We start from the raw sequence: 12,963 nt of genomic DNA on the forward strand, positions 1-12,963 counted from the left end.
AAAATAATGGATTTCTTTATCCTCTTATATACTTTTTTTAAGTTTTGTATCCAACTACATACAATGGAGAAAAAAAGGACAGAAACACACATATTTAATCTTAGAACAATTTTTTGAAGAATTCCAAAATTAGAGATAGCATTTCAAAAATTTCACAATATGACATCTCATTAATAATAAGTTGAAACCATATACAAAAGTACGTACAAATATAATATGAATATTCTATTTTCTAATTAAATAAATAATTCATTGATTTATCTTTTACTTAGCTGTTTTACAAATAAACATTTTAGAAAACATGAACTATTACTTTTGTCACTTTTTTAAACCCTGTCGAATGAACAGGCGCGAAAGAAACTCCGCTGTGTGCCCCAGAGACAAAATTTTACTTTCAGCAATGTACAGATATATATACCAGGTATACCTATATAGTACTTATTATACCTATATATGTAGTACTTATAAAGGATGGTTAAGTTTCAAGGGCCGGTGTTGATTTTAAATAAAATACAATTTTTTTAAGAAATTATTGTAATTTCTCTTTATTATGATAATACTAGTAGAGCTCAATTCCGCATAAAACAAAATATTGGCCAAATGGCCGCCGCGGCCTAGGCGGCACACCTCCATCCGATGGTCCACATTTTCGATGACGCTGAGGCATAATTGAGGTTCTGTGCCGTTAATGTGCCGAACTATCTCATCCTTTAGCTCTTGAATTGTTGCTGGCTTATCGACTAATATCTTTTCTTTCAAAATCTTTTCAAATCTTTTCTTTCCAACGGTGTCAAATCATATGATCTTGGCGGCCAATTGACATCGCCGCGACGTGAGATTATTCGGCCTTCAAATTTTTCGCGCAAAAGAGCCATTGTTTCGTTAGCTGTGTGACAAGTGGCACCGTCCTGTTGAAACCACATACCGCCCACATCCATATCTTCCAGCTCGGGCCATAAAAAGTTCGTTATCATCTCACGATAGCGAACACTATTCACAGTAACTGCCTGACCGGCCTCATAAACCGCACCAAACAGTCACCCTTCGTGGGTGCATTGGTTTTTCGGCAATCACTCTTGGATTATCATTCGCCCAAATGCGGCAATTCTGCTTATTGACGAATCCACCGAGGTGAAAATGTGCCTCATCACTGAATATGATTTTCTTCGAAAATTGGTCATTCAGTGTTGCCATTTCCTGCCACCATTCTGACCATTGACGACGCTTCAAATGGTCAAGTGGCTTTAGTTCTTGAGTCAATTGCACCTTGTAAGCGTGTAAATGCAAGCCTTTATGCATAATGTTCATCAACGACGAGCGTGAGAGGTGCAATTGTTGGGCACGACAACGAGTTGAGGTGGACGGCTCTTCAACCACACTATCGCGAACAGCAGCAATATTTTCTACAGTACGAGCTGTACGAGCATGCACTGGTGTTTTCACATCTCCTACAGACCCGGTTTGCTCAAACTTTTGCACAAGTTTTCCGACTGTACGCACATTTGGACGATTAAATTGACCGAAAAAATCACGAAGAGCGCGATATGGATTTTGATTTGAACGCCCGTTTTCATAATAAGCCTGAATAACTATACCGCGTTGCTTGACTGTGTATCTTTCGATGGTTCAAATTGTGAAATGAAATGCAGAAAAAACTTGACGCTTAGGTGTGGTTCACATTCACCACCGGCCCTTGAATTGTAACCACCCTTTATAATCTTTTTTTCGCATATCAGAGTTTTAATCGTTGGAAGGAGAGATCAAACTGAGCTTAAAAAATCACAAAACGTATGAAACTTCATTTAAAATAATTGAAAAGAAGAATAGTTTCCCAAATGGTAAAAGCAACTTTACACTTCCTATAGAAAAAAATTACGACTAACTCATACAATTCTTTGAAAGCATTCAATAAAATTAAAATCCATATATGTACATAAATATGTGAAAAACCAAAACATTTTATTCTCAGTTTTCTGCATATTGCATCGCTGTGGAAAGACATTAAAAATTCAAAACTAAATGCCATCTAGCAAGTGCGGAAGTGCGTAGGTTTGAATATCCGTACACAATACACTAAGACGATAGAGAAAGTTGCTCCTAATAGCGGTCGCGCCCAGTAGGCAATGACAAACCTCAAAGGGTCAACTTAAAGCTGTTGATCCTTCCTTTGGGGAACTACATCAAGATGCACACCTAAAATAGGAGGAGGAGCTCGGCCAATCACCCAAAACGGGTGTAAGCGCTAATCATATATAGTATTAAATATACTTATACACAATATACATTTATTGCCCAAAGTAGATAATCTAAGACAAAGTATGACCATACTTCTGGTGATATAAATGACAGCAAAACAATTAACTATTCATTTATAGCTGAATCTTGTGATTAAATAAATTTCTTTCGCTAAATCTCTTTGTATTTATTTATTTTTATTTCTTATATATATTTGTTTAATTTTTTTAATATTTTTTGGCTGCTATTTAAATTTTTATTTATTTATTTTTATAATTATTTATTAAACTTTTTTCTATTTTATTTTTGGTTTTATTTTATTGTTAGTTTATTTCTTAATTTATTTTTATTTCATTTTATTTTTTTTTAGTTTCTTGTAATTTTTTTATGCTTGGTTTTAGTTTTTCTTTTAGTATCATTTGTTTATTTTCTATTTAAATTTTGAACAAATTTTTTTTAATTTTTAAAACCCTTTGGTTTTAGTTATTGTTACCATTTTATTTGTAATTTTATTTTTATTTGTAGGTTTATTAGGGGATATATATTGTTTTTTTTGTTTTTTTTTTTTTGTTTCCACATATATTTATTTTTCTTCTATTTTTTGGAAAGTATAATTTTGTAAAATCGTCTTACAATCATAAAGAATAGTGAAATTTTATTCATAATTTAATTCTTAATCACCTCGGGCACGAGATATCAAATGTTTTTTTCTAATAGCTGTCGCCCCTCGGCACGTAATGGCAAAGCTTCGAGCCGTCATCTGTTCGGAGACGCTATACAACTGTAGGCATCCCCTGCTGTAGAAAAAAATCTAGACGCATACATAAGTGGGCTTAAGCACCATAAAGAGTGTAGTGAGTTATAGTGTCCAGAATGTAAATCACACAATATTCAAACTTTTCATTAAAGAAACACGTAGAAGGCTACGTGATGATAAACATACATCAAGAGTCGTAAAACCAAAATGATGTGTACGCACACATATAACTTTAGAAATGCTGGTAATGTCAATAAAGGATGACCAACAACGTTAACTGAGGCGCAATACATCAAGAAAATTAAAAAATGGGTGCTCAAAAATCATAGGTCGATACGTAATAAGTAACCTTGTCAGTAATGTTGGAATTTCAAATGAAATAGTTCAAACCATTTTGAAGCATCATTTTGGTGCGAAAAAAATGTTTCGACTCGCACTCAATTAGCTTAGCGCGGTGTGACTTTTAGCTTTTTTCCAAAAGACCGCTTCTGAAGTGATTCATACCGGGAAACGACTTTTTGGTATGCTTCGAGGAATGGAAAAAACTGGGAATACTTTGAATCAAATGAAATTGATTTAGATGCGTCAATTGAGATTTTTCATTTAAAAACAGAACTCACTTTAAACTGCCACCTTGTCGCTTGCTAAGCATATTTCATACAAATTAGAACCTCTGGCCCAAATTCTCTTGAGATACTCGTTCCAGGGTCTGACCACAAATTTCCCGCAGATCACGTTTGCCTAACGTAAAGAAGAGTTTACTTCTTGCTACTGCTTGTGAGAAGGAAGGTTGTAGGCGGCTACCTTTTGGTAGGCTTAGAGTTTCTACGCCAAAAAGTCAGGCAATGGCAGCAATTAAAGTTGTGTACTGTACCCAGTTGTGGACCAATGAAGTTGTCCATTAATCAGTTTTACAGTTCTTTCAAATGTGCCAGCTTTTTCGTTGCTCTGTACCTCTGTATGTTTTGGGACGATACAGTATTGTGCCTATTAAGCCCGCTCAGCCTTCATATGACAGCGCGGAAAATCCTTGAACTTATCAAGCCAAACTTTTTTTGAAAACTGCTGGTTCTAAGTAATATGGCTTGGTATGTAACCATTCGGATGTGCGCGGGTTCACAACCCGCTGTGGGCACGAAACGCCAAAATGGCAAACTTCTGTGCGTGTTTCTGCATGCAAAAGTCTCATAAAAAAAGCATCCGCACCTCGAAGGCGGCATAAAACTGCACGTCCGCCATTTCAGGAAAAACAGCGAGACCCACAAATAGCAGAAGGAGCATGACCAAACCCCAGCCAAGGGGTGTAAGCGCCGATTATTACTTTTATTTTTACTTTTATACTTATCCGAAACACTCGGAATGCCACATTTGTTGCAACTTCCAATGCCAATCACGTTTAGCATATAAAACCCTCTTTATATTACTACAAATATTTTTTATCGATTTTATTAGGCATATGGAAAATCGTGAAATTAATTTTTACTTCCTGCTTCACTTTTCTTTTAATAAGCGCATTGATAAAATACTAAATTTAGTGTGCTATAAATATTTGTAGAGGCATATTATTGCTTTATGCATCGTGTTGCATGAGTATAATAAGTTAATGGATTTCAAATTTAAAGTGGGAAAGTATGTAGTGAATATAAATTTACTGCAAAGTCATATACACGCATTTAAGAACAGTGGGTAACCAAATTATTACGCTCATTTGAAAAGAAATATATTTTTCATCTGCTATTAAAAATAAAGGCCTTCGACACTAAGCCAAAAGTGTTACTTTATTTACCTATCACTCTTTGTTTTGCTTTAAACAAAGCGTCAAGCTCTGGAGCCACATGAATATCATTTCAAAATACAGTAGAAACATTAGAGTTTCTAAAACTCGCAAGAATCAATCAGAGCGGTCATATTACCGTCCAAACAATATGAATGTCCCTATAGTGTTGGAGAAGTACAACGCACCGTTTGTATATTTAAAAAAAATTCCGAAGACTTCCGTGAGTTTTTTTATTTTATTTTATTTTATTTTTTTTGTTTTTTTTTTGAGCTTGTAAATATCTGCACAATCTGTAATTGTAATGAAAAATTATGCATAAGCAGAACAGAGGAAATTTAATCACATTGGTGTATAACTTGTTTTGATAGGGTAACACATTCTCTAAATACGAGGGGTGCCTTTTATATGTCGGGATTTGGCAACCCTGGTGTTGCAATCTGGCAACTGACAGCTGTATCGCAAAGTTTGACATTTTTTGGCTTTTACGTACTCAGAACGTTTTGAAATACCAGCGCTATTTGTGTTATTTACAGTAACTTAAAAGGTTCATCTCGGTCCAAAAATGGAATTAAATCGTGAACATTTTCGTGCGATTATTTTTTACAACTTTCGACGTGGATTAACTCAGCAACATTGCAGGGATGAACTTAATAAATTTTTTGGCGATGAAGCTCCAACAAGGACCAGTGTTTATCGATGGTATGGTGAATTCAATCGTGGTCGTAGTTCACTCCAAGACGAATTTCGTGAAGGTCGTCCAAAATCAGTTGTTGTTCCGAAAACCATTGATGCTGTGCGCGAACTGATATTGCAAGATCGTCATGTGACCTACCGTGATATTGAGACAATCTTCGGCATTAGTGGGACCAGCATACATTCAATATTGCATAAACATTTGACTGTCAAATCAATTTGTTCGCGTTGGATCCCATACAATTTGTCAATCGCTCAAAAAAAGGCTCGTGTCGATTGGTCGAAGGAAATGCTCAAAAAATACTATCGCGGGGCTTCGAAACACGTCTATGACATCGCGACAGGTGATGAATCAGGGACTTACGCGTATAAGCCCGAAAGTAAACAGCAGACGACTGTATGGGTGTTTCAAGATGAGCCAAATCCAACAAAAGTTGTTCGCGCACGAAGCACTTCCAAGCAAATGGTCGCCTGTTTTTTCGGAAAAACTGGACATGTCGCAACCGTACCACTAGAACAACGCAGAACAGTAAATTCTGAGTGGTACACAACCATTTGTTTGCCAGTTGTCTTCCAAGAAATTAGGAAAACCAATCGCCAAAGACGGATCACTCTTCACCAGGACAATGCGAGCTCTCACACATCGGCTCAAACAACTGCATTTTTGAGCACCCAAAACATCGAATTAATGGGTCATCCGCCGTATAGTCCTGACTTGGCACCGAATGACTTCTTTTTATTCCCGTACGTAAAAAACAAACTGAGAGGTCAACGTTTTTCGGCACCTGAAGAAGCGGTTGCGGCATTCGGAATGCATGTTTTGGAGGTACCTCATTCAGAGTGGCAAAAGTGCTTCGACAATTGGTTCAAACGCATGCAAAAGTGTATAGATCTTCATAGAGAATATTTTGAAAAACAGTAAAGTGATTTTCGTTGATTAAAATTTGTTTTTGTTCTCTAATCCCGACATATAAAAGGCACCCCTCGTATTAGACATTTTTTTAATCTTGAAAATTGAGTGCCCTGGTTCTTGGGTTTTCCTGACTGTAAACTAGTATGATTACGTTTTTGGCAAACTCTAATCCAAATTAGTTTTTTGTGTAATATTGTCATAGGAGTAAAGCCATGTCAAGTGATCCTCGAAAATTTCACTAAGTCATGGATTTTAGGGCAAGATGTCTCGTTGTGTAGTCAAAGTCATGTTAACGCTGTTCTATAAATATTTCGCGCAAATTCCAATTTTAGCAATTGTTATTAACAATCAAAGTTTTAAGCAAGATTAAATTGAAAAATTAATTACTCCAAAACTACAATAGATAATCACGTGCAATTTTGCATACCATTCAAATATTGTCTGTACTATTTTTCAAGAGTTAATAACTCTTTTTATTTTGACAAAAATATAAATAAATAATAAATTTTTGTAATCAGTTGCATTTTTTCATGTTTTCTTCACGCTGTTAAACAATCGGACTTACGCATAATTGTGCGGAAAACGCTTACCTTTAATAATCTGAAAATAGAATTTTGTACTTTTACTCCATTTCCGAGATATTGACGGTTTTGTAACTTGATGCGCTCGACGGTAGCATTGCTGCCATCGGCTGATCGGTCGCGCGGTGGCTTGAGGGTCCGCACAAACTGAAGCAGTGTACAACTAATTTCATTAAAATAGTTATATTGTATTAAAAGTCCGAAAGATTCCAACTATAGTACATTTTTACCATAATATGACAGTTTTATTTACGTTTCTTTCTTTTATTTGCTGATAGTATTTTCAAACAAAGAAAAAATTCGACTTTGAATTTTTTTTTTCCAATCGCAGGTTGAAACTGGTGATATTGCCGCGTATTTTTTATCGCTACACCTCCTTTGATGCGGCTTTGATATTTTTTTTCATGAGCATCACGCTTAAGTTGAGAGCAAAAATCAAAATCGATTGTTTTGAAAGCATTTTCGCAGATTCATAGAGAGCTTCAAGGTTACTTATATGATCCCCGCTTACACGTTGCATACTTGCTTTATGTGCTAATCTCTTCACAGCTCCTCCAACTCCATCGCACGCTCCTTTTCCATGAGACGTTGCGAAAAAATTCCATTCAGCGTCGATCGCAAAATCATTCTTATGATGATATAAATTTAAAACATTAAATTTATTTTTGTACTGTGAAACTGCCCCATCGGAGAAGTAAATTTTTTTTTCACATTTCTACATCCAAATATCTTTTTCAAATACTTCGCATGTCGTGCATTGAATAAATGGACAGAATTCGCGTCAAGAGTCAATTTTCCAGATATTATCACAAAACTAAGATGATAAGCTACTCCATCTTTGCGATAATATATAACATAACGATGGAGAGTAGCTTGAGTATTAGACCAATGATGGGATTGGATTCCAACTTGAATCTGGAAAGTGTAATTTTCTTAACTGACAAAATATTCTTCATCGGATACAGTATTTTTTTCTCAACAAAATATGCCGCTTGAATTTTCGATAAGAAATCATGTTTACGGACTGCAGATAAATCAGCACCAAGCGTTTTTACAAACTATGCTGCTTTCTCTGTTTCTTGCACAATGTCGCATCTGTAATGGAAATATTCTTAATCATGCATGATGTACTATAAAGAAAATGCAGATTTTTTTATTTAGCCACTTCCCACAAAGTGCTTTTGAACGCCTCATAAAGTTTTACAAAACGACCTTCATGGACACGTGGTATTTTTTGAATTACGCAGTTACCGGTCAGTGTTCACCCATTGACTGTATGTGATTTCTTCAACTTCATTTTCGGTCAAAGTTTGTTTAATGTGTTCCATGACTGCTGATACTCCGGGACATGCTTTGCAATCACGCAAAAAACAATGGGGCGTCGAATTTTCGCAGACACACTGTTTTATCAAATCGCCCATATTCTCCTGAAAATTTACTTTACAGTTTTTTAATTCATGCCTGATTCCATAAATTTTCAAAGCCACATTCTGATGCGTTTTACACACGCAAACTTTGTGCGTCAAAGAAATCTATAGAGCTATCCGACGTCTCACTTTCTGCACTTTGAGTAGGACTGAAAAAAGAAACGTGCACACTGCTTCAGTTTGCGCGGTCCCTCAAGCCACCGCGCGACCGATCAGCCGATGGCAGCAATGCTACCGTCGAGCGCATCAAGTTACAAAACAGTCAATATCTCGGAAATGGAGTAAAAGTACAAAATTCTATTTTCAGATTATTAAAGATAAGCGTTTTCCGCACAATTATGCGTAAGTCCGATTGTTTAACAGCGTGAAGAAAACATGAAAAAATGCAACTGATTACAAAAATTTATTATTTATTTATATTTTTGTCAAAATAAAAAGAGTTATTAACTCTTGAAAAATAGTACAGACAATATTTGAATGGTATGCAAAATTGCACGTGATTATCTATTGTAGTTTTGGAGTAATTAATTTTTCAATTTAATCTTGCTTAAAACTTTGATTGTTAATAACAATTGCTAAAATTGGAATTTGCGCGAAATATTTATAGAACAGCGTTAACATGACTTTGACTACACAACGAGACATCTTGCCCTAAAATCCATGACTTAGTGAAATTTTCGAGGATCACTTGACATGGCTTTACTCATAGGTATATGGCAAAAACTGTTTCAAATGGATTTCATGGATTGCTTTTCCTCACGAAGCAATATTGACTGCCTTGAGTTACAGAAATTTTTAAATCCGAAACCAATAGACCCCCCTAATACATATATGCGTTTATGTAAATTTGTACTACTTACAACTGATTTTTACTAATTGGTGTGCATGCGTGAGTATAATTTTCTTAATTTTTTTAATTCACAATCAATTTTTGTATGATATTAGATTCAAACATATTAATTATGCCCTACAAAAAATCTGCAATATTCTTTGTTTACAAGCTTTGGTTTTTTTCCAGTCTTTTTCTCCTTTCATTTCAACCATATACTCGTATGTGTAATGCTGATTTTATTCATATATTTCCATGCCACCGCAGAATCAAATCTCTTGGATACGTCGACGCGACTGGCACATCCTTTCGTCCGGCGCGCAACTCTACACCAACGACGAACGGTTTGCGATACTGCATGCGCCCGGCTCGAATATGTGGACATTGCAGATAAAATTCGTACAGCGACGAGACCATGGCATGTACGAATGTCAGGTGAGTGAGTTAAGCAATACAAGATAAAAAATGTACAGAAAGAGTTGGCGTGCGTTGTGACATGCATCTCAATATATGAAAATATAAAAGGAGGTGTGGGCGTTACTGGTTCTGCAGGAGTTGGGTTGTACTGCATTTTGGCTTATGTATGTTGGACGCCTACTTTATCTATTTCTTCGTTTTTGTGTTTTTTTTTACCTGCTACCTTTCCAGCGACACTCGCCGTTTGCTCTATTTATGCTCCCTCTTCGCCTACTCATGCTATTGCAATATACTCGTACTAGTTCCATTCCAACTGTTCGCCATCTAAAATGTGTCACTTTTCTTGGCCGGCCATATTTTATTCATATTTTTATCTGCGGCCCAACTAGCGGTCCGCTGGTTGGTTCGCAGGCTGCATGCTTCACAATCCACATTGCATGGCATGTCCTTACATAGCTGTTGATGCAAAAGGCAAAACAAAACACCGACGATATATTCAAAAATATTCAGATATATTCATATGTATATGTGTGTAAGCGCATGGCCGCAATATGGGTAACATTTCCAGCCGTATACTGTGGCATGTGAGCGTTGACTTTAATTTTAATTTTAGTTTTTTTAGTTTTTAATTTTTCATGGCTTGCCAAATGGATGAATTGTGGCAACATGTGGTGACATGTTGTACTAGATAGCTAAACTAAAAAAAAAAATAAAAAATAAGAATAATAAAAACCAAAAACGAAGTTGTAACCAAAAAAAAGAAAATGAATAAAAAATCAGAACATGTCGCAGTGAGGTGTCTAACTGGAATCATGAAATGTCACTTCAGATTTATTATTCAAAAAATCTGGTTGTTAAAAAGTGTTGTGTGTGTCAAATGAAAAATCTGTCGGCTGTGGCATGCTGCTCAATTTTAATTACATTTTGTATGAAATTTTAATCGAGCTAAATCTGAAATATGCCAATCAATGAAAAACCGAATTAATTGAACTTAAAAAAAAAAAGAATTCTTTGAGTATAACTGAGAAAATCAAAAGGCCTGCCAAAGAAAATAAATTGCTCCTTTGTGCATTAACACAGCTACAAATTTAGCTATATCGTTTTATTGGACGTTTGTTAAGGTTGTTATTCAACATTGCTTTCCCACCAACTGCAGAATATAACTATATTCAAATAATGCTTTTGATGCACTTGCTCAACATCCAAACAATAACAACTTTCCTAGGTGCAACAGCAGCATCAATGGCTACCAGCAGCTAGGAGTAGGAAATAAATTATTCCATAAAAGTAGACTCAATTTAGAGTAGAAGCTAGAAACTACCGCAAGTTATTATTTTAGTGCGCTACGATAAGTCCGCTTTCTTTTCTAAGGTTGCTCCATTTAAAGTTAAGCCTATTTGAAGGGTGGTTAAATTTCAAGGGCCGATGTTGAATGTGACCCACACCTAAACGTCAACGATACCGTTGGACTTCTTTATTTGGAGTTATTTGAAAGAATATGTGTACGTTGATAAGCTAGCAACAATTCAGATGCTAAAGTATGAGATAATTCGGCACATTAACGGCATAGAACCTCAATTATGCCTCACCGTCATCGAGAATTTGGACCATCGGATGGAGGTGTGCCGCCGAGGCCGATATTTTATTCCATGCGTAATTGAACCATACCAGTATTATCATAATAAGGAGAAATGAGAATAATTTCCTAAAAAAATTGTATTTTATTTAAAATCAACACCGGCTCTTGAAACTTAACCATCCTTTATAAAGGTACATATTGACCTATTTAGCAAATTACTTATACTTACTAACTAATCAAATGTGTAATTTACTCTTACAATTTGCGTACATAGAGAACTTAAAATGGTCTTTATGGCTTATCTACTCCATGAGTTTAACATACAACTGAGCTGGAATTTGCGCACACAAATAGCTAAAAAGGTTCCCATTATATTCCAAATTATTTTAGTAATAATCCTGTTTGGATAACAGCCAATTTTTTTATTCCTCAAAGGCGGACTAAGCTCGATTTTACCAATGCTGCATTTTTCCCTATCCATTCTTTATAACAAATTATTATTCTCAATAATACTCGTAGGCACATTATCGCATTGAAATAGTGATAAACGAAGAAAATCAACCAATGACACTTCGTTGCGGTCTGACCAACTTCTGATTGGACGGTTGTGTGTCTAAGTGTTTCAAATGAGCGTGCAGAATACGGTTGCCGAATGTCACGTAACGTGGCAACAGAAGTTCCCTCACAGTTTTCTTTTCTACCATAGTTATTGGCCAAATCTTGTATACCTATCATCCTTGGGTGTTGAATACCCGGTGACGTGTCGAGTACCCCTTGGGAATTTTTTTTTTAATATTTTTCGGTGACAAAATTTTCGTCGTATTTCGGATGTAATGATTGTTGACGGAATTGAGGGCAAAGGTGAAGAAGAAAGTGATTTCTAAAAAAAAGGTTGCCAAAATCGGAAAAATAAGGTTTTTCAGTAGTCAACATTAGAACCAACCCGCTGCGCAAAAACTGCTCTGCAAAGCGTTGAGCTTTTACAAGTAGCTGTACAGATAACATCAGCGAAAAAATGCCTACATTACAAAACGTAATTGGTAGTATTTCGGCTTCAAACTCCGTAGTAACGATTCCGAAAGAGTCCATCCCTCCTATTTGGAAATTGTGTTATATGTCTATGGCACCGTAGATTAAAGCGAAACTAAATAAAAAACCTCCAAAAAGGCTTATCTGTATTTTCTATGTACAACTAGTTTTTTTAGATTTCTTATACTCGCCTTTTCAATTCATTCAAATTTTATAGTTTTTTTTTAGTAAACTTTAAAGTGGTAGAATTTAACACCACGTCATAGACTATGTCCAAAAAATGCATCTCCATAATTAAAGGCGAGCTTACACTTGAGAGGGAGGAACCGATCACAATTTCTGTTAATTTTTTTAGATTTTCAGTTCAAATTAAACGAAACTTTATTCGGCTGCCGAAACGGAGTACGTTAATGCTCTTTCGGTAATGCCAGGTTTCGAAACCTCAGGTTGAAATACGTAATGATAAAAAAAGATATTTCTCCCTTCTTATTGAAGGCATTGTCGCTTATTTTAGCTGCAGATAAATATTTATCAGGTCAATGATTATAATGAATTTAGCAGATGGACATTATTTTAATGCAAATACGCCACTAAGTTTGGTAACATTGCTTTATAGCCACCATTACACATTGCACTCTATGCTACTGCTCTTTTTCAAATCAAAAGTTTTAGACTCGATTTCCATTTTCCACCAAAAATCATTTGAGACTAGAAAAGCGATTTTAT

General features: G+C 35.6%; 1 protein-coding gene across 2 annotated transcripts in view; it reads left to right on the forward strand.

Moving 5' to 3' along the window:
• Positions 1-12,963, forward strand: part of LOC128868697 (zwei Ig domain protein zig-8) — a 99,479-nt gene that overhangs the window by 51,085 nt on the left and 35,431 nt on the right. For both annotated transcript variants that reach the window (XM_054111097.1, XM_054111098.1), the window contains exon 4: positions 9,480-9,647. In XM_054111097.1, the coding sequence (XP_053967072.1) occupies positions 9,480-9,647 (168 nt within the window). The remainder of the gene's footprint in view (positions 1-9,479; positions 9,648-12,963) is intronic.

Source organism: Anastrepha ludens, chromosome 6, assembly GCF_028408465.1.
Source record: "Anastrepha ludens isolate Willacy chromosome 6, idAnaLude1.1, whole genome shotgun sequence".
Taxonomy (NCBI): domain Eukaryota; kingdom Metazoa; phylum Arthropoda; class Insecta; order Diptera; family Tephritidae; genus Anastrepha; species Anastrepha ludens.